The sequence below is a fragment of the Sciurus vulgaris genome (assembly GCF_902686455.1).
Source record: "Sciurus vulgaris genome assembly, chromosome: 3".
Lineage (NCBI taxonomy): Eukaryota > Metazoa > Chordata > Mammalia > Rodentia > Sciuridae > Sciurus > Sciurus vulgaris.
Genome location: NC_136463.1, coordinates 5,394,544 through 5,415,903, shown reverse-complemented (window position 1 = coordinate 5,415,903; position 21,360 = coordinate 5,394,544). Strand labels below are relative to the sequence as shown.

The 21,360-nt window shown below is 49.5% G+C and overlaps 1 protein-coding gene across 9 annotated transcripts; it reads right to left on the bottom strand.

Moving 5' to 3' along the window:
• Positions 1-765: 765 nt before the first annotated feature.
• On the bottom strand, positions 766-20,655 carry EXOC7 (exocyst complex component 7). 9 transcript variants are annotated; one of them, XM_079134198.1, is made up of 21 exons: positions 20,499-20,655; positions 20,241-20,306; positions 18,807-18,991; positions 18,514-18,619; positions 14,344-14,566; positions 11,468-11,635; positions 8,547-8,639; positions 7,613-7,681; positions 6,507-6,652; positions 6,082-6,234; positions 5,683-5,781; positions 5,285-5,347; positions 4,948-5,014; positions 4,158-4,196; positions 3,411-3,476; positions 3,032-3,152; positions 2,661-2,756; positions 1,816-1,879; positions 1,533-1,574; positions 1,297-1,430; positions 766-940 (listed from the first exon to the last, which is right to left on the bottom strand). In XM_079134198.1, the coding sequence occupies exons 1-21, from the start codon at positions 20,556-20,558 to the stop codon at positions 838-840; spliced, it is 2,163 nt and encodes a 720-aa protein (XP_078990324.1). In that variant the 5' UTR covers positions 20,559-20,655; the 3' UTR covers positions 766-837. The 9 variants fall into 9 exon arrangements, with proteins under 9 accessions (XP_078990324.1, XP_078990325.1, XP_078990326.1 ...); XM_079134199.1 differs by having other exon boundaries at positions 766-934; XM_079134200.1 differs by lacking the exon at positions 4,158-4,196.
• Positions 20,656-21,360: the final 705 nt, after the last annotated feature.

Here is a 21,360-nt window from a genome sequence, read left to right as displayed (position 1 = left end):
AGTGCAAGCGTACCTCAAGGGTTTGTTTTTGTTGAACCCAGCTGTTCATGCTCATTCTAAGGAGGTGAGGCCTGACTTCATACCCTTGACCTCCTGCCTCGCTCCTGAACTCCTGGACTGATCCACCAGGCTCCCACCCCACACTCAGCCTTACTGCTCTTTCTGTGACCACTGCTGCCATTCACTAATACCAGGACCAGGAGACAGGCACATGAGTGGCCAGCCCCAGAGGGTGGGCCAGAACTACTCCAAACACCTCCTGGGAAGGAAGAGAGAGAACACTCATGCCCTCATCACCTGGGGGATTCCTGGGAGGTGGAGCATCCCCAGGTCTCAGGACTGTGGGCAATGCACTAACTCCAAGACAGTGGGTCAACCCTGACTGCCTTTCCTTTATGTCTCCTGGCTGTGTCTGGTCTGTTCCTCTGACCCCTACCCACACCTCTGGGCTGAAAGGGAGCTCTCCATCTCCAGCTCTGAACTAGACTGGGGGTAAGGTCTGCCCTCCTGCTCTTGGCAGCTGGGGGCACCGCCCTGTCTTCCTTCTTTCCTACTTCAGCTGCTGTTACATGGCACTTGCCAACTGTGCTCAGTCACAAAATCCAAGGGGTGAAGGGCCCCCAAATTCTGGGGCAGTGTTGGTTTGGTGGGGAACGTGGGATGCCTGGAAGAAGCAGACACCAGGACTAAAGGGACAGGGTTCCTGGAAGGGGAGGTGAAGAGAGGTCTCTATCCCAAAGGACTTCAAACTCACCCAGCCCAGAGGCAAGTTAACACTGGTTTATCTTTCCAATGACATGGTTAGTCTGGTGGAACTAGGCAGGGACACTGGCAGTCTTAGGCAGAGGTGTCAAAAAGGCGATCGATCATGTCGCCCACCTGCTCCACGCGGTACTTGATGTACTTCTCAGGATTCTTGGTGAAGGGCACGCTGCTGTACCTGACCAAACACCATGGTCAAGGGGATGGGAGAGGCCAACGCTTCCTCAGCCCCACCCTCTACCTAAGGCACTTCTCTTTTTTTTTTTTTTGGTACTGGGGATCGAACTCAGGGCCTTGTGCTTGCAAGGCAAGCACTCTACCAGCTGAGCTATCTCCCAAGCCCAATTTTTTTTTTTTTTGGTACTAGGGATTAAGGCACTTCTGATGGATTTCAAAGATGGCATAGGATACCCCTGAGTGATGCCCCAAAGTCCAGACTGGATCTCTGCCCAGGCCCCACCACCCGCCTCCTTCTTTCCTTGAGGAAGAGGAGGGCACAGAGCCCAGTGGGGAAGTGGGCAATGCAGGGCTTACCTGTGCAGAAAGGCCCTATAGGCCTCCTTGACAATGTTTTTCTGAGCTTGGCGAATCTTGTCCCTTTGCTCTGTGTCTGGAATAGCCCAGGCCTTCTGAATCTTGCACAGTTCTTCAAGGCCATCATTGAAGCCCTGGCCACCAAAAGGTGGAAAGAACCAGAGACAAAAGCATTGGGTCTGGGTTGACACAAAAGCAGCAGCAGCAAACAGTGGAGGGGAAAGACCCCAACTTACCTTAAAACGCTCCTTAATCATCTGTCTCTCCTTGTCCCGGAGCTGGGTGGGGTTGTGGGGACAGGCAAGGAAGCGGGGGCAGAGGAAGCTCTGCTCAGTGCAGAACCACCCTGCCTTGCTGTCTCCCAAACACTGTGGGCCCCGTCCACCCTCCTGCTGCCCTCAGAGTCACACGCATCCCTTGCTCTCTGATCCCAGAGGACTATTTGTCCATTTTTTCCCAGAAACACAACAAAAGCATCACATCTGCTCAATGTCTTTCCAGCCCAGGCCTTCAGCCCACCTTGACTCCAGGCTGGAACACAGGTAGATTCTTCTCTGCGATGTAATCGGTCACCTTTAACCAACTGTCAGACGGCAGGGAGAGAGGCATGAGGCCAGGGAGGCAGGGCCTCTGCAGGCTGCTTCTTGTTGGCCCTGGCTTGTTTTGTTTTTTAAATTTCTTGTGGGGGACTGGAAATCAATCTGAGTTACAACTAAGCAAAAACAACTGAGATCTTCCTTTTCCTTGGGAACAGAAAATGTCTAAGCTGCTCACTTTAAAAATTAAGAACAAGAAAAGGGCATTCAATAAATTGAACATATACTGATAACTGCATGTATCATGGCTGTGAGGAAGACACAGAGAAAAAGGAGTGAGCAGAGGCAGAACAGAGAGATGCTTAAGGGAAAGAAACAAGTCAAGGAGGACAAGGCTCAGCCAAGTTCAAGGCTCTTGCAACCCTGCTCTACTCTTGTGCTAAACATTACCCACATTTTTGCAGTCAGATCTTCAACTATTCTTAGCCATGATACTTGGCAGCCCACTCGGGAAAAACTCTGGGACAGCAGGCAGCAGGGGGGCCTCTCTCTCTACCCCATGAATTTGATTAAAAAATAAGTGGAGAAAGAAAATAATAAAAGGCTGAGGGTGTAGCTCAGAGGTAGAGCCACAGTTAGCAAGCACAAGGCCCTGGTTCAATCCCAGGCACCAAAACACAACAACAAAAAAGAGGAGGATGGAGTCCACAGGGCAGCAGTTGCTGACCTCCTCTCACAAGGCATTGAGAACAGGGACTGTGTGGTGAGCTCAGGGGTCAGGGCAAGGAGAGGAGCCTGGGCCCAGCAGGAGGATGGGTGGCAGTTCACCTGCGCTGGTAGGTCTGGATCTGCTGTTGGATGTGCTCCCGGTAAGAGCACTCAGCTGTCTTCTGTGTCACGGCTACCAGCTGGATCAGCTCGGATCTGGGTGCAGGCAGGGGAGAGAACAGAGAGAAAAGAATGGGCTCCTGGGGCCCAGAAGCTGCTGGCCTTGGCGGCATCACCAGGAAGAAGTCCCATGCCATCTTGAAACTTCAGAGCTCAAAGGCAGCAGCCCTTGCTGGTTGGGGACTATAAAACAGTAAAGCCCTCCTCACCTGTGCCCAGGAGCAGCCAGCCCTGGAGGGCAGAGGCTGGCATGGCTGCACAGGCTGAGGTGAGTGAGGTGAGGGTGCAGAGTTGTGCCTGCAGTCACTTACTTCTCCAAGGACTTGAGGATATAGTTGTAGTTGTTGTGCAGGAAGATGGCGCTAAGTGCTGGGTCCTCATACACCTTGGACTTGCTTAGCAAGTTCAGCTGCAGGTTGCCCAGGACTTTACCTGCACAGGGAAAGATGGGGCCACACCCTCAAGGCAGCCTGACCCAAATGGCCCAAACCCGGGACCCACTAACTAGTTCCTGCTCATTGTTCTTTGTCCTCCTGAGCCAAGGGCCTTGAGAGCCCTTCTAACTTTCTTGGCTCCTGAACTAGAACTTGGGTTGCTATTCTAAGGTCAGGAAAGAGATGCAGGAATAGCTGGAGAACACAGAAAGGGGAAGGGAGGGAAAAGTCAGGGCAGGTTCTAGAAGACACTCACAGATATAGGTACTCAGTAGACGCTTGCTGAACTCAGAGCTGTAGCTGGTGGCTGAAGAACTGGTCTCTGTGAGAAGAGAAGTCCTGTTATGGTGGCAGCAATGGCCAAGACCCTCAGAGGCCTTCCCCCCACAAGGAGCAGCAGAGGAAATGGTGGGAGTGGTCCCTGGGCTTCCCCAGGCAGAGCCGGTGCCTGCTGAGCTGCCGGCCGCATCCTCTGGCAGGGAGTGCAGCCCTTGCACTCTTTTGGGCACCCAGGATCACTGCTCTCTTGTGATGGGGTGGTGTAGTTAGGGAGCTGGCTCATGTCAACAGACAGGCTGGAGGGACAGGAGCGGAACACCAGGCTCCCCACCCCTGGCCCTGACCCATGCTGCGCAGTATCTACAAAGCCCACTTTTCCCATTTGCCAACAGCCAAGTCTCAGAATGGAGTCTATCTTCCCTGCACTTCCCACAATCCCCCCACTAGGCCCTTCTGAGCAGAGAGGTCCTGCTGCCTACGGGACAGAAGGCCAAGTGGGGAGCCTGGGTTAGCCTGGAGGGCATATGCAGGGGCTGAACAAGGCAGGCTGCCACCTGGAGAGGCTCAGAGACAAGGTGGCTGTGAAGGGAGCAGGGAGAGGTAAGAGCACCCTGGAAGGACTCCTGTCCACTCGGGTCCCACCCCCAACAGATCCTGAGAGCAGGTCCCCGGGGAATCAGGGCTTTGGAGGGGGAGGAAAGGGCTGCAAAGCCACACTGCTTACCTCGGGGGTCTAAAGGAATATTGTATGTGTCCCCAAGAACTACGGAGTGAAAGGCAGTGCACACAGAAGGGACAGAGGGAGACAGAAGAGGGAGAAAGATGCAAAGTGCAAAAACAGGTTAGAAACGGCTATGTCACCCCGAGTCAAGCAGACCTCTCCCCATGACAGTCAGACACAGATGGCAGCACACAGGAGGGCAAACCCTTGCAAGACTAGGAAACACACTGGAAATGCAGAGGCAGCCCCTTGGCTCCTTGTCCCCAAGATGGGTCAGAGGGGAGGCCTGGGAACCATAGTATGTGGAACGAGTTGGAGGAATGTTCCTCTTTACTGCTAACCTCCTGTACTCTAGTTCAAGGGCAGTGGCCAGAGGGAGGACACCCAGCTAGCCCTGAGATACCAGCCCACCAAAGGTCAGCTGTGAGACTGATTAAGAGAACAGGTAGACACAAGAAGCAGTAAAGAAATGTGGAAGGAGGGGAGGGCAGGAAGGGTGCTTTAGGCCAGCAGTGTCTACCCCAGAGCAAGGATGGTCGAGAATCTAAGGAAGGGGCTTGGGGGATCAGTAAAGAGCTGGCAAACCTCATTCTCCTGATGCTCAGTCTGGGATGGCTCAATGGGCTCAGGGTCCCCCCACAGGCTGTCTCAATCCTACTCCATGCACTGGAGGAGTCCCCTCCCCAAGCCCTGCCCTCACCCTGTGGAGGTCAATGCTTCTTGTGGGCTAACCCATGCTCCCAGGCAAGAAGGAGCAGTGGGGCACAGACAGGGTCAGCTTGGTCCTGAGTACCTTGGGAGGCCAGCATGGCACCTGCTGTCTCCTGGAAGTCCAGAAGCTGCTGCAGGAAGAGGATGGCCTGGTGGGGGGGACACAGTCCAGGAGGAAGGTCAGGGGCAAGGCCCTTCTGCCCAGTGAGAAGGGTGACTAGAAGTTTCATGTTTCACCCTTTGAGCTTTGGCTGCCCAATAGGCCCTGTCTGTCAAAGATGCTACATACTTCTCCAATTATCTGCCACCAGGAAGTGGCTCTGAGCCAGGCCAGGTCCCCTCCCTTGGTGCTGTGCCCAGGGCCTGGATTGAATCACCACTTTCCCCCATCTTCCCAGGGGTCCTCAGGTGGCACTTACATTGCTTGTGAGCTCATGCACCGTGCCATCCTTGGGCATGTTGTATTCCTTGTCCGGATCATTCTGTGGAAAAGATAGCTTCTGGTTCTCTCAGCTTCCACAGACCCAACCCCTGCCCCCGTCCCGCTGTTAGTTTGTTCATGGCGCCACCTCCTGGTTGGTCCAAGTTAGGATCCCCTTCAGCCTCAGAGGCTGAGCAAGAAAGCTTCTGGCTTCGGAGGGTCCCAGAGACCAGGAGGGAAAGCGGCAAAGGGGTATTGAAAGGAGACCAGCAGCACAGTGGTTTCCCCACAGGGCAAGCCCATCCCTCTTGCAGGTCTGTTCTCTGAGGGGTCCCCCAGAGACATATCGGTAGGCCAGGCCAGGTGGTAGTGGAGGATTAGAGGATAGATAGATACCTTGATGTTGTCCGCAAAATCCTCCAGTGCTTTGGCTCCAATGGTCTCCATGGAGGTGATGAGGCTCGGCAGCTTATTTTTGGTGCTGGCGGCCGTGCCCTGAGGAAGCACACTGTGCACATCCTAGCCAGAGCCCAGCTACTGCTCTCCACAGTGGGCTGTGTGTGTCCCTGCCCCCACCCCAGGGGACTGACTCTCCAGCAGAGGTAGCGACCAATTCTCCTCAAATCACCCTGTAAGCATCTGGACATGCCCAGGTCTCTGCAGAAACTGCTTCCACTCATGCAAAAGAGAGGTGGGGGGCACTGAATGAGGTCCTCTCAGGGAGGGGTTGGGGAAGTCATCTGGGGAGGCAGGATTCTCCTTTTTATGTCCCCAAGGGCACCTTCACCCACATACCTGGAGCACCTGGTCAAACTCGGGCTTGGTCTGCTTGAGGTGCCTCAGGATAGGGAAGACTGTGAGCACCGTGGAGAAGTCATGGCGAATGATGGCCTTCCGGGCAGCAGACACAATGTTCTCCCCCTCAATCATCAGCCCATCCAGCGCGTCCTGGGAGAAGAACAGGAGCCAGCTCAGGGAGAGGCAGAGGGAGAGACAGGGTTTTAAGAATGATGAAGGGAAGCCACTGTGCTGTGGCAGAAAGATGGGAAACAATGAGGTATTGAGTATCTACCTAGGATAGTGCTCTAGGCCACAAGTTGGTGGCTGGAGATAAGGGCTCAGGGTAACAGGCCTGTCCCACATTCAAGATTCTACAGTGACAGCTTGCCGAGGCTCTAGTAAGACAGGGCAAAAAAGGGTAGGGCGGGGCAAGGAAGAACCTGTATCAAGGAGTCAAAGGTCTTCTTTTGATGGTGCTCGGGGATGATGTCTGTCAGCAGTTGGTACTCGCTCTGGGCCAGCTTGACAAAGGCGCTGACGCAGTGAATGTAAGCATCCGTCTCCACATCTAGCATGTCATCTCTCCCTGGGGAGACAGTAGTGTTCCTGAGCTGCTGGTCTGGGGACAGACACTCACCCTGTTGGGGGGGGGGGGCAATGGATCTCCCCAGTTCCTGTCCTGTAGCCCAGACTGGCAGCAGAAGGGGCTTCACAGGACCAGTAGGGCTGGAGGGATCAGGAGCTGAGACCAGCCTTCGTCCTGGCTTTGCTGTCAACTCTCTGCAGACAGTATGTCCCCAGAGCATCGGGTACGAGAGGAGGTAGGGAAGGATAAAAGGAGAAGGGCGATCCCTAAAGCCACTTCCTAGGTAAGGCCTGTTGACCCCAGGTCAAAAGACATCTGAATTGTGCCTGAAGAGGGCAGCTCAGAATAGGCAGGTAGCTGTGCCTACCTCCCACAGGCAGGCACTGCGTTCCTCTCTCTGAGAAAATGCTGGGCTTATGAAAGGCATCAGCGGCCCAGTCAGGCATTCTGGAATGTGTAAGAGAACAGTGGGCTATGGCTTCTGAGACTAACTGACTCTGGTTCAAAATCTAGGAAGAAGTAAGTGGCCCCAGAGAGGAAGGGCTCCGTGGTAGTAAGCTGCCCCAGGAAGAGACCACATCTCACTCTTGGAGGCTGGGGCAGGGGTGCGTGCAGACAAAGCCAGCACAAGACAGCTTGGTCCGACATGCTGAGGGACAGGCTCCAAGGAGACAGACATCAGGGCTCCTTGCCCTTGAGGGACCTTCCCTCCTGCCTGCCTTCTGAGCATCCAGCTGCAGCTTCTCCCCTTGCTGGGCCCTAAGAGCCAAGCAAGCACTCCCATCTCAGAAGGAGCAAGAAGACCTAGTGCCCAAAAGAGACCAGAGCGAAAGTGAGGCTGTAGGCCTGGCCCATCCTTGGAGCAGAGCAGGCCTGGCTGGACAGGCAGGAGCAGGCCATCTGGGGACCACTGCAAAGGCAGTGTCAGCGGCTGCCCTGAGGCTGGGCTACAGTACTCACCGGCCAGTGGCCCGTGCTTGTCGTTCAGGGCCTCGGACAGGTGCTTAACTCGGAAATCATGCTCGTGACCTAGCAAGACGGCGGCCGCACAAATACAAGCAGCATTTATCCAGGGGCTAGGAAGCTGCCCTTGGGGCATGGGGAAGAAGCCCTTGATCTCCAGGAGAGGATGTGAGATGGGGCACAGGGAAGGGGGCATCAGGGAGGCCTCTGAGCCCCTTCTCTGCCTCAAACCACCATGGGAACAGCCGTTTCAAGCCTGATTTGCAGTGATTGTCCAGGACCATCCCTGGCTGCTTGTTTCCCTGAGCCTGGAAGCTGAGAGAAAGAAGGGTAGATCCAGAAGGGTGTAATGTTCGGCCCCAGAGGGCTTCCCTACCTCACTGTCTTGGGGAGAGACCCAGTGAGAGAGGGCAATGGGGGCGATCTTCCTTTGCTTCCCAGGGTGATTCTTTTGAAGGAGAGTTGGGTCCACCAGGGCAGCTGACCTGGTTGTTCCAACCCAGACAGGTGAGGGGATGTGGCCTCCAGATGGCCTGTCCCCTTGCTGCACACAGCACCCCTTCTTCCTAAAGAGCTGGCTGGCCAGGAGGCCTCATCAGCTTGGTCCTGCCACTGCTGGTCTGAGCGTGAAAGGGCTGCCCCATGACAAAGAATTTTCTCTGATTTCACACAGGAGACAAGGACGGAGACAGGGAGTAGGGAATGGGAAGCTTCAGGGAGGGCAGAGCTGCCATCAGCCAGAAAGGGCCAAGCAGAGAACCACGAAACCTGTCTCCATGCCTGCTGAAGCCTAAGTGGCATTAGGAACTTGCCATTCCCACCCTGCCCGCCTTGGGGTTTCTCCTGAGGCCCTCCTGGGGGAGGCTCTGCCCTGCCAAGTGAGTGGACACACAGTGGAGGAGGGAAGAGGAGGGGAGCACGGGGTGATTACCTTCCAGAGGAATGAGGTTAGAGCCCCCCTTTTTCCCATCTAGACCATGCTGGGAATACTGTTTCAGAAGGTTCTGAGCCTTACGGATCGTCCCTGTCACCAGAGCCACACAGAGAGGAGATAAGAAGACCTAGGAAATGAGTGAGAGAAAACAGCAGCGGCCTCCACCTGCCCGGCCCACGCCCATCCCAACAGCGAGCATGCCCCTCTATACCTCTCCCAGCAAGCCCTTCACCAGGGCCATCAGAGACCCCAAGTATGGACAGGAAAAAAAAAAACAAAAAACATTTCATCCTCCAAATGTAGCTCTGGGCTCTGCGGTTGACACTCATTGTTCTGCATTTGAGTTCCTTTTAGGAGGTGCAGAAGGTGACAGAGATAAGATGGACAAAGATCTACCAGGTGAAGTCCAAAGTAAAAACTCAACTGAGTGGCATTTTAATCAGTATGATGGAGAAGCTAGTAACAAAACTTTCATATACCAAGAGTATGACCTAACCCCTGGAGTCCCTAGGAAGCCCCTGGAAGCCAGCCCCAAACTCCAGGCAGAGTTCCCAAGCATGCTCAATGTTGGGACTTAGGCCAAACAGCAGTCCACGGCAAGCAGCCCCTGGGAGGTGGTGAGATGGGATTGAGTTTCCTGTGGAGCTGTGCCGCAGACAGAGGTTCAGAGACACAGAGCAGCAGACCCCACACCGGGGGAGTCCCCCAAACCACCACAGCAATGGGAACAAATTGAAAAGCCAGGAAGCCACCACCCAAGAGGGAGAGCAGGACAGCGCACATGCTCTTGGCATGGGGGGAAAAAGAACAGTTAGTATCACAGGTGAAAACAATGCAACAGAACTGCCAGTCCACAGCCTCTGGGGTCAGCGCCTACGGAATGAGACATCTCAGGGAGGAAAATGTGGGCGTGAGAAATAGCACTCAAATAGACAGGTACTGCTGCCTTGCTGACAAAATGCACTGGGGCAGGGGAGACCACCAAGAGCCTAACTCTGGTCCATCTTCTCTGGAGACCCCTCCATATACCTGAATGTGGTGAGGCTGCTGTGTCCTGGCAGCACCCCTCAAGGCTGAGGGAGACAGGGCGAGGCCCAGATGGCTCATTCTTTCTGTCTACACCACACCACAAGCAGCTACCGATAACCCAGCTTGGCGGGCCTGGCTCACATCTGTCTCCCCTGTGCTCCTCACTTCAGTGAGCACCTCACTAATGAGCAAATCAGATTTCTGCCCCACCACCAAGCCGGAGCAGCAGTGTGTTGGAGGGGATCAGGGAGGCTGACCTGGCAGCTACCAAACCTATCAAGTGCCTAATTACCAGGGCTGATATTGAGGTCACTGACAAGACCTCCCTGCTCCTTGCCTTAGAGTGGTAACAGATGTTCCAGAAGCTTGAGGCCCTGGTCCTGACCTCAGTCCTGAGCCCACCAGCTCCTGCCAACTCTGAAAACCCTACAAGATCATAGGAGTCCTCACAGCCAATTTCCTGCTTGTATCACTTCCAGGAGGAAAGATGAGTTCAATCCCTAAGGTCAGGTGCCTCCTTCCAAAGGTATCTAGGGCACACATGACCAGAGGGCACTCTGGGGCACTGCAAGCAGGGTTATGGGGCCTCCAGTGAGCCTGTTAAGAGAACAAGGCAGAAGAAGTGAGCACAGAGGCCCAGGCAGCTGGGCAGCCTCATGGGGACAGCTCCTGCTCCACACAACTAAGGCACAGAGACAGACCAGCTGGACACACAGGCAGCTGCAGTTGAGCAGGCTGGGTTAGTACAGTCACTGCATTAGGTTCTTTGGGGACAGCCAGGACATCCATTCAGAGGGGAGAAAATAGCACACTTCCTGCCAGGTCTTCTGGCCCAACTCCCTAACGCTCTGCTACTTAACTTGTGCCCCTGAGGGTAGCCTCCACTCAGCCTCATCTCCCAACCCTAAACAAAGGCCTAAGGAGGAGCAGGTGATCTGTGTGAACAGACACCTTGCTCTCTGAGAGGCAGGGGCAGTAAGAGCAAAATGGGGAGTGAGCTCTCCTCAAAACCTGCTGTCGCAATATCATATCTCCTGGGCAGTGCCTGTGGCAGTAGCTGGGGTGACTTGGGGTGGGTGCAGTCCCTGGCCTCACTGGCCTTCTTTTCCCATGCTAGCTCAGTAGCCCTGCCCCCGGGACATTCACACTCCTGGAACTGTGGACAGCATCTTGCTTGCCAAGCCACAGCTGACACACAGAGGCAATGTCCACTTGGAGCACCAAATACAGAGGACATTATGATAGGAGAAAGAACGGACAGTGCACTGCTTCCAGGACACCAATGACCCACAACCCAAACATCTCCCCATACTGTGCCCTTCAGTGACTTCCACAATCAGGCACGGACTTTGCATTGGAGCCCCAAAGCCAGTTCGAATTCTTCTAAGATGGTTGGGATTTCTTTCCTTTCGGGACTGACTGAAAGAGTAAGCCCTCTCCAGCCACTTCCCCACTGCACACTACCTCAAGCCCCCTGGCTTTCTGGAAGGCAAAAGCTGAGTGCTCGCCCCATCCCACCCCATTGTCTTGGCCACAGCAGCATGCCTGCCTCCCAACAGAACAATGAAGTAAGAGAAAGTGGCCTCCCAAGTGGCTCTGCCCTGTGGCCTCTGTCCTGTGGCCTCTGTCACCAGATCTCAGGAGGCCTAACTGAGCACATCTGTGACCCCTGACTCCAGAGACATTATGTAACTCCCAGACTCTGGTGGGGTCAGGGCCTCACTCCAAGGGCCTTGCTGGGTGGGCAGACCTTTAATTTCTGTACTGTGTACCTACAGCTGGGGTTACCACAAAGATAGCTCTGGAGGGATCTGGCTCTGCTGACTCCAGGGTGGACCAAAACAATCCAGGTTTAGGCTGTCATTTAGATGGCCAGGGTGGGGGCTCACCTGGCCGCTTGACCGGCTTCTTAGTGGGTGTGTCCTTCCTCTTGTTGGGAATGGCAGGGGAGTAGGGAACCCCAGAGGAAGAACTGCTCTTGCGGAAATGTTCCTTTAGGCCCTTGATGGAACGGTCCAGCTGGCTGGAGCGAATCTGGTAGTAGACATTCATGAAATCTGAGGAGAAAGAACGTAGGTATGGCAGTAGGGTCCCTGCTGCTGCTGCCATAGTACCATGCTTCCCCAGGGTAACGGCAGAGCCCATGACAGCTCCTTGAGAACCCTGTTCTAGCATCTGCTCTGGTTCAAAGCCACTCATGTGGCCTCATCTCAAATCTGGCAAAATTTCAAAGAGAAAACCATCCCCAATAGAACTGATGTTGAGATGTAAGTTTTGAATGGTAAGGTTTATTTTAAATTTTAAAAAAAGTTAACATCCAGACTTAACTTGGTAAAAGGATGTGAGCAATTAATAGGAGGCAAAAAGGTAATAAATTATCAATGAATTAAAAGCACATCACCGGGCTGGGGTTGTGGATCAGTGGTAGTGCACTTGCCTAGCACGTGTGAGGCCCTGGGTTCAATCCTCAGCACCACATAAAAATAAAATTAAGGTATTGTGTCCACCTACAACTAAAAAATATAGGTTTTTAAAAAAACACTTCACATCTTCAGTCATTAAAAAATGCAAATTGGGGCTGGGATTGTGGCTCAGTGGTAGAGAACTTGCCTCTACCACTTGCCTTTGAGGCACTGAGTTCAAATCTCAGCACCACACATAAATAAATGAATAAAGTAAAGGTCCATCAACAACTAAAAAAATAAAAAAATTAAAAATGCAAATTAGCTGGGCAAGTTGGTGTCTGTCTGTAACCTCAATTATTTGGGAAGCTGAGGTAGGAGGACCACAAGTTCAAGGCCAGAATGGGCAACTTAGGGACAACTTTTGTTTTTTCAAAACAAAAATTAAAAGATCTGGGAATGTAGCTCGGCGGTAAAGTCCCCTGTGTTCAATCCCTGCTAACACACACACACACACACACACACACAGCAAATTTAAAAAAATAGAGAAAATAGAAGATATAGCCAGGTGGAGTGGCACAGGCCTTAGTCCCAGCTACTTGGGAAGCTGAGGCAGGAGGATCACCTGAGCCTAGGAGTTCAAGGTTGGCCTGGGCAACATAGCAAAACCTTATCTCAAAAAAATGAAAAAAGAAAAGAAAAAAAAGGTGGGGGCGGGGCTGAACAGAACAATTGCCTAGCATGTGAGGTTCTGGGTTCAATCCCAGCACTGAATAAAAAAAAAAAAAAAGAATGATAGCCCTATCAAATAGCAAAAATGATAAAATTAATGAAGACTATAAGTAGACATGGAACTATGGAACTGTCAATAAGTTTGTTGACTAGCATTGACCTGAGGAGGAGCTGGCAATGGCAATTATTTTTTTTTGCAGTATGGAGGACTGCACCCAGGGGTGCTCTTCCACTGAGTTACACCCCTAGTCCTTTTTTTTTTTTTTTGTGCAAGGGATTAAACTCAAGGGCATTTAACCACTGAGCCACATCCCCAGCCAGCCCTTTTTATCTTGAGAAAGAGCCTCACTAAGTTGCTAACACTAGCTTCAAATCTGTGATCCTTCTACCTCAGTCTCCTGAGGTGCTGGGATTCCAGGCTTCAGCCACCTTGCCTAGCCGCAACCCTTTTGTTTTTGAGATGGTATCTTGCTAAATTGCTGAGGTGGTGGTGAACTTGCAATCCTGCTGCAGCCTCCTGAGTTGCTGAGATTACAAGCATGTACCACTGCACCCAATTTTTGTTTTATTTTTTGCAGGGCTGAGGATCAAATTCAGAACCTCACACATGTTAGGTCAATGCTCTACTACTGAGCCATATCCCCAGTCTACCAGTATAATCAGAGATAAGAGAGCATATACTGACAACATGGTTATTCGTATACACTAAAAAAGAGGAGAGTTTAGAGGCCTGACAAGTGTAAAGTGGACTATCCAGTGGAGCTTTTATTTTCCAGAAGTTTTGCATAATTCAAGGTTTATTTGGGTTTTTCTGATCTCAAGAATGGCTAAAGAAATGGTACCTTCATACCATGGATTATTGTGCAGCTGTTAAAACTAATGAAGCCAAATATACATGTACTGATATGAAACAATCTCAAGGCATATAGCAAAGTTAAAAAAATAATGACATTGCTTAAAACACTGTACATATGACAGTGTTTAATGCACAACATGGTATGAATAAGTGTAGGACATTTGGGAGTGAGGAAAGGATACACACATATTTAATCTCTCTCACATACACACAAACACACACACAGTGGCATACATTTTTTGGATGGGTAAAAATCAGTCTAAACAGTGCTCCTCTTTGGGTGATGATGTTGTAGACATCGAGGAAGTAGAGGGCCTGATTTTTACTTTTCACCTATGACTTGAAAATTTCACAACTAAGTAAGAAAGTTCAGATACATAAAAGTAAGTTCATATACAGAAAGCTTTGGTTGGGCTCCGGGTGTAGCTCAGTGGTAGAGGGCTCGCCTAACACACAAAAGGCTCTGGGTTAATTCCCAGCACTGCAAAAAACAAAAAATAAAAAACAAAAGTTTGGATTAGGCTAGATTCACAATTTGGTATGTAAGCTGTTCAATTATTGCTCATATTATTTCTTATTAAACATCCTTTTATTAAAAAAAAGAAAAAGGTGTGGGCTGGGAATGTAGCTCAGTGGTGAAGTAACTGCCTAGCACGCATGAGGCCCTGGGTTTGATCCCCAGAACTGCAAAACAAAAAGGAAAACAAAAATCCAGATAAATTAAGAATAAAGAAGGAATGGGAAATTTCCCATTCCCTCTGGTCTGCTATCTCACCTTGGTTGCGGCCATACTCTACCAGCCAGCGGGAGATTCGGATCACATCCTGGAGCACACTTTCAGGCAAGTGCTCCAGGGCTACATCCTCCTGGACCTCCAGCTCTTCATCACCACTGATCAGATCCAGGATGAGCACAGGGGAGACGATCTTACTGTGCCGGGTCATCAGGCTGCGGAACTCAGACTCTAGCGACTCCTTCCCCCGCTCAAACAGCAGCTTCTGCAGGGACAGCAGAAGGAAGCAGGTTGCTGCAGCTATACAGCATTCTGCAGCCTCCCACCCCACACCTTGCTTTGGCTTCCTGACTCAGGGTCTCTCCCTGAGCTTCTCTCCTTCCTTCAGCCTAGAGAAGCAACACCAGGAGGCCAGCCTTGCTAAAGAAGGTAAGGTAAGGAAAACCTACGTTCTTTCAAAATTGGCATCCAATGGTAAAACCCAGGGTTTTAAAGGTGGAGCTGTTGATTAAGAATTGGTTGATTATTTTCTCACTTGCAAATTTTATTTGTCTTCTTGTTAGAAAGAATTTGAAAAAAATAAAAGATAAATTGGGCTACATCAAATTGAAAATTTTTGTGCTTTAAATGCTATCATCAAGAAAGTGAAAAAAAAAAAAAAGAAAGTGAGGATTGGGGCTGGGGCTCAGTGGTAGAGCATCTGCCTTGCATGTGTGAGGCACTGGGTTCGATCCTCAGCACCACAAAAAATAAATACACTTAAAAAAAGATGTTTCTATTTACAACTAAAAAAAATTTTTAAAAAGTGAGGATTAGGAATATGGCTCAGTGGCAGAGCACTTGCGTAGCATATGCAAGGCCCTGGGTTCAGTTCCCAACACAAAAGTAAGTAAGTAAATAAATAAATATATGTGAAAAGAAAATCCACAGAATGAGAGAAAATATTTACAAATCATGTATCTGATAAGGGACAGGGATACGGAACATAGAATTCAAAACACAAGTCCAGTTGGGCACAGAGGTGCATGCCTGTAATCCCAGTAATTTAGGAAGCTGAGGTAGGAGGATTGCAAGTTTGAGACCAATCTCAGCAATTTAGCAAGGCCCTAAGGATTTAGAGAGACCCTGTTTCACTGTCTCAAAATAAAAAGGTTGGGGATGTGGCTCAATGGTTAAGTGACCCTGGGTTCAATCCCTGACAACAAAACAAAACAATACACACATCTACACCAAACAAAACAAAACAAAAACCCCCAAAACTATATGTACACAAGGATTCATAGTGGCAGTATTCTGACAGTTAAAAAGTAAAACCAGGCACAGTGGCATAAGCCTATAAATCCCAGTTACTTAGGAAGCTGAGGTAGGAAGACTGTAAATTTGAGGCCAAAAATAATCAAATATGAGAATTTTTTCCCCAAATTTAGCATGTTTAAAATATGGCATGGAAAATTTTTATGTGAAAATTTGTGCTACAAATATCCCCGATTTTCATCAAGTGCCCCAAACATATAAGTGAATACAATATTATTCATAATTATCTTTCTCTCTTGTCTTCCTAATGCAGCAGTGTACATGTGTCCTTTCCACTTGAGTTTTATGCTAAATCAGTTATCTTGTTCTTGGATGTAACACGGAAGTTTCATTTGATGTTTTAATTATTAAATAATTAATTATTTAATTATTATGAGGTTGAGTATTGAGTAAAGAGAAAATATATAGATAATGGCACGTTAATATATTGTATGCTGTTTTCAATGAACTTACCTCCTGTTTCTAATATTTTTTAAACCAAGACCTATTTACTTCTCATCATGCTAAGCATCTTGTTCTGTGCAAAGTAGACAATCACTAAATATTTCTTTGGTTATAGGAAATTGCAAATTTGGGATTGTTAAAAAATGTATTACTATATGTTAATGCAGAAGGAGGGAAATGAAGAAATTTAGTTGGAAAAACTTTGTTATTAAGACTTCTCTTCCATCAAACTCTTTTTACATGAATTCTCTGGTTTTGAAGTTCAAATTTTGTGAATGCCTATCATCTAGATAGAAAATAAAATATTTGGTGTTACAAGGAAAAAAAAAAAATTTGAGGCCAGACTGGGCAATTTAGTGAGACCCTATCTTAAAATAAAAAGTAAATAGAGCCAGGGGTGTAGCTCAGTGGTAGAGCAATGCCCAGTACAAACAAAACAAAACAAAACAAAACAAAAAAACAACCCAAGTGTCCACGGAGGGATAAATGGCGGAACAAAAAGAGGTGTATCCAGGGCTGGGCTGTGGCTCAGTGGTAGAGCGCTCCCCTAGCATGTGTGAGGCACTGGGTTTGATTCTCAGTACTGCATATAAACAAATGAAAATAAAGGTCCATCAACAGCTAAGAATTTTTTTTTTAAAAAGTGGTATATCCATATTATTTGGCTATAAAAAGGAATGAAATACCAATACATACCACAACACGAATGATCCTTGAAAACATCATGCTAAATGAAAAAAGCCAGTTACAAAAGGCCACATATTATACGAAATCATTAATATATAAATCCAAAATAGTCAAATCTTATGAATTACAGACAGAGAATAGGTTAAGGATTACCAGAGGCTGAGTGAATCGGGGAGAAGAGGGAAGGAAGTGACTTCTTTTTTGGATGAAGAAAATGTTCTAAAATTGACAGTGGTTGCGCAACTTTGTGAATATGTGAATTCTACACTTTAAACAGGTCAGTTCATGGTATGTAAATCGTATCACAATGAAGATGTTGAAAAGAGAAAGAGAAAGAAGTATTTTTGCTTGAATGCAGTCAGACCTCCAGGGCAAACCCCTAGTTTCATGTTTTGTGTTCTCCTTCTCCAGCCTACTCTAAAGTCCTAGTACAGGGGCTGGGGAGATAGCTCAGTTGGTAGAGTGCTTGCCTTGCAAGCACAAGGCCCTGGGTTCGATCCCCAGCCCCCCCCCCCCCAAAAAAAAAAAAAAAAAAAAAGTTCTAGTACAGAACTCTGCACTCTGATCAAAACTTGATTATGACACTTAAAATCAAAGTTCTCTGGTCCCTGACATCCCAATCTCTGAGACACAGGCTCCCCACCCATGTCACCTCTGGGGACATCCCAGAATGCTACAAAAATACCCTCACTTCTGATAGACATGATGGGAGAAAAGGTGGCAAGTTTGCTCCATGCAAAAGCTTTCAGTTTGGAAGAAAAGTCAGTTTCCCATCTTTGCTCCCCATCTTGCTCCCTTCTGGGCCTGACATGCACCTGGGGGCAAGCACTGTGATGCCAGAGGGAGATGTGCCAGGTGGCAGGATGTAAGGTGGCACCTCCCCTAATACTCACTCTCTGTCACTGAGGCCTCTGCTCCCACCTGTCCTGTCTGTATCCTCTTCCTCCCGGCTGCATGACACAAACCTCACTCCAGCCTCCCTCATCTTGCTTTGATAATCTAATAGACTCAAAACTTAAAATACAAAGATATGCTAGGCGTGGTAGCACATTCTATAATCCCAGCAACTTGGGAAGCTACAGCAGGAGGATTGTAAGTTCAAAGCCAGCCTCAGCAATTTAGTAAGGCTCTAAGCAACTTAGAGGGACTCTATCTCAAAATAAAAATAAATAAAAGAGGGATGTGGCTCAGTGGTTAAGTGCACCTGGGTTCAATCCCCAGTACCAAAACACAAAATAAAATAAACATACAAAAAATTTTATAGATGCAGGTTCCTAGAGTCATTAATTCATAGAGACAGAAAATAGAGAATGGGGGTGGCCAGGGGCTGGGGAAGGGTGGAACGGGAAGTTAGTGTTAAATGTGGATAGACTTCTAGACTGGGAAGATGAAAAAGTTCCAGAGGATGGTGGTGATGGCTGTCTACAATGTAGATATACTTCATGCCACTGAACTTAAAGAGAGTTAAAACAGTAAGTTTTAGAGTATGCATTTTTTTACCACAATGAAGAAACCACAATGCATTTATTAAAAAAAAAATCAAATATTAAATTTACATTTGAAACATATTTATAATTTAGTTAAATTATAAAAATGTATATATGTAATTCCTAAGGCAGAGACCTTAATGTCTATTTTAAGAGTACTGCATTATATCTTTCTGTTTTTTCTACTACATATTTCTTTAATCTTGTCCAGTGTCCCTTATGAGATCAGGACAGGGACTGATGCCTGCAAACTTCTCACATTACTCCACTGGTCCCTTACCACTTTATTGAGCTCTGGGCTGTCTGGGCTGTTGTCCTGGAAATACTCCACAGCCTTCTGAATCTTGGCCATGCTTCCCAGGTACTCCTCCAGCCTACCTGTGGGGCTGGAAGAAAAAGGGTCTGACCAGTTTGGAGAGAGGGGGATGAAGTGGAGGGAGTAAAGGCATGGCACATGGAAGAGAAAGGAACAGATTCACACAAGAGACTCCAGGTTCAAATATGTTCCACCTCCCCTTCTAAGGCCTAGGGCCCAAGAGGCATTAGGACTGTAATCCTCAGTGCCTAGCTCACCCCTCCCTGATGATCTTCTCAGTGTCAGTGGCCACGTGGTAGTAGCTGATGACATGGTCCAGGCAGGATAAAGTTTTCTCAACATTCTCTTGCAGCCGCTGCAGATTCTCCGTCTGCTTGTGCACAGGGATGATGGAATTCTCCAGCTTCATAAGGCGGCTCTCGAAGGATGACAAGATAGACACCTGAAAGACAGAAGCCTCTTGCCCTCAGGCCTCAGGGATGACCCAGCACTGCTTCTACCAACCCAAAGGCATTTGGCACTTTTTTTTTCTTTTGTTGGGTAATGGGGATTGAACTCAGGGCACTCGACCACTGAGCCACATCCCCAGCCCTATTGTGTATTTTATTTAGAGACAGAGTCTCACTGAGTTGCTTAGCACCTCACCGTTGCTGAGGCTGGCTTTGAACTCACGATCCTCCTGTCTCAGTCTCCCCCTCAGCTGGGATTACAGGCATGAGACACTGCGCCTGGCAGCATTTGGCACTTTTTCTCTAGTTTTCTAGAAAGTAAGTTCCATGAAAGAAGGAACAGGATTTACCTGCTCACCACTGTATCTCCAGCACCTACAACGTGCCCAGTAACTGGTAGAGGGTACAAGACAAATTGCTTGAAATTTGATTTGAAGGCAAGCCAAGCATCAAATTAATTCTTCATACAATAATCACCCCAATATGGCTTCCCTTCCACCCTTTAAAGTCAAATAGCAATTTCTGTTCTCTCTGAAGCTACTGAACAGGAACTAGTTTAATACAGAGTAGCCTCAAATGCACTGCCGGTACCTTCAAACCCCCTTTTTTGAGGGTGAATCTCATTATATCAGGAGTAGGACTTTATTATTGTGTGAGTAAATACAAATTCAAGTTTGTACTTACTCAATTTGTGCTTTTTCCAGTTGCTCCAAGCAGTATAAAAGCATTTATTGAGCACTTATTTATATCAGGCACTGTGTGATATGTATTCACATGTTTCCTTCATAAGCACATTGGGAGGTTGTCATTGCCCCTGTTTTAGCAGTCAGGTTAACAAAAACTCAGAGTTATCTGCCAGGAGCCACACAAGTAAGATGCAGGGCAAGGACTAGATTCCAGGTTTGTTGGACCTGAGAGCCCATTCTACCCTAAAGTTCCTTGGGGTGAAGGCTGAGTATTCTTTGTCCTCAGTAATCTTAATGTGTCAACCTCCCTGGAAGCCATCCATCACTTGAATTGACAATGACACATGATCAGTCCCAGTCCACCGAGTCAGTCGCACTAAATGTTTGTCGACAGCAGAAAGTCCATCTCAGTGAGAGGGTGGAATACGAGGAAGGGGCTGGGAAGAGAGAGGCACTTTTGCACTGCCCATGCAGAACCCCAGGCCGCAGCACCTGAGCGCGCGTTGCAGGGCTCTCCTGGAGGCTGGGCTGCTCTCCCAGCTGAGGGGCTACTCACCATGTTCTTGGTTAGCTGGTCGCTCTTCTCCAGGCTGTCTCGGATGAAGGACAGCGTCTCCTCCTCCTGGGGGGAATGCAGAGCAGGACAAAACCAGAAACCCAGGCTAAAGGAGACTGTGGTTTCCTGGCCCCTCGGCCTAGCCCCCAACCCCGAGTCCTCCAAGGAAGAGCCCCTTCCCACCTCCCCGAGTAGGTGTCCCGGCCCGGCCCTGGGTCCCTTTCCTTCCCTTCTCCAGCTCCCCAGCCCCAGCTCCACCTGTTTCAGTTTGTCCTCGATCTCCCGCCGCCGGGCGGAGGCCTCCTGCGGGGGGATCATCGCCCCAAACCCTATATCTCCCACTCCCCAATATCTTTCCTCAGAGACCTGCTCAGCTTCCGTTCCTGTCACACCCACTTCCGCCCTTGGCTCCGCCCAGGGCGCGCTGGTGGAGCCATGTTGGGAGTGGCAGGCAGAAGTACGCCTGCGCGGAGTTCACTGACGGGCTAGGGTACGCAGCCATCTGGAGTGTGTCTGGAACCTGAGAACGCGCGCACACAACGTTAAAACACCCCCCCACACACACACACAACGTTAAAGCACCGACACACACACACACACACACACACACAACGTTAAAACACCGACACACACACACACACAACGTTAAAACACCGACACACACACACACACACACACACACACAACGTTAAAACACCGACACACACATACACACACACTCTCTCTCCTGCCTCTGGAATGTGTCTGGAACATGAGGACATGCACACACAACGTTAAGACACGGACACACACACACAAACACGAGGACATGCACACATGCACACACACACTCTCTCCTCCCTCTGGAGTGTGTCTGGAACATGAGAACACGCACACACACTCTCCTCCCTCACACACACCGCGTTATGTTCCCTGCCTCCGCCTGGTTGATGAACCGAGGGTTGGGGGGGCGGGGGTCGTTTCCACTCCCCACGTTCTGCAAAGCCGACTGAGCGGGACCTGAGCGCCCTCTTCCCCAGAGCTGCAGACCAGCCCAGCTGCTCTAACCACAGCTCCAGGGCCTGGGAGTGGAGGTGCCGGTGGATCAAGGCCCCTGGGGTGGGTGTTCCGGACAGGCTTC

Bases quoted from the DNA above. Each gene is read 5' to 3' on its own strand.
- EXOC7 (XM_079134198.1), bottom strand. From the start codon at position 20,558: ATGATCCCCCCGCAGGAGGCCTCCGCCCGGCGGCGGGAGATCGAGGAC. The intron at 7,682-8,546 runs GTAATCACCCCG...CCGTCTTGCTAG, and splicing joins TAACCTCATTCCTCTGGAAG to GTCACGAGCATGATTTCCGA. The intron at 6,235-6,506 runs GTTCTTCCTTGC...TTCTTCTCCCAG, and splicing joins CCTTTGACTCCTTGATACAG to GACGCGCTGGATGGGCTGAT.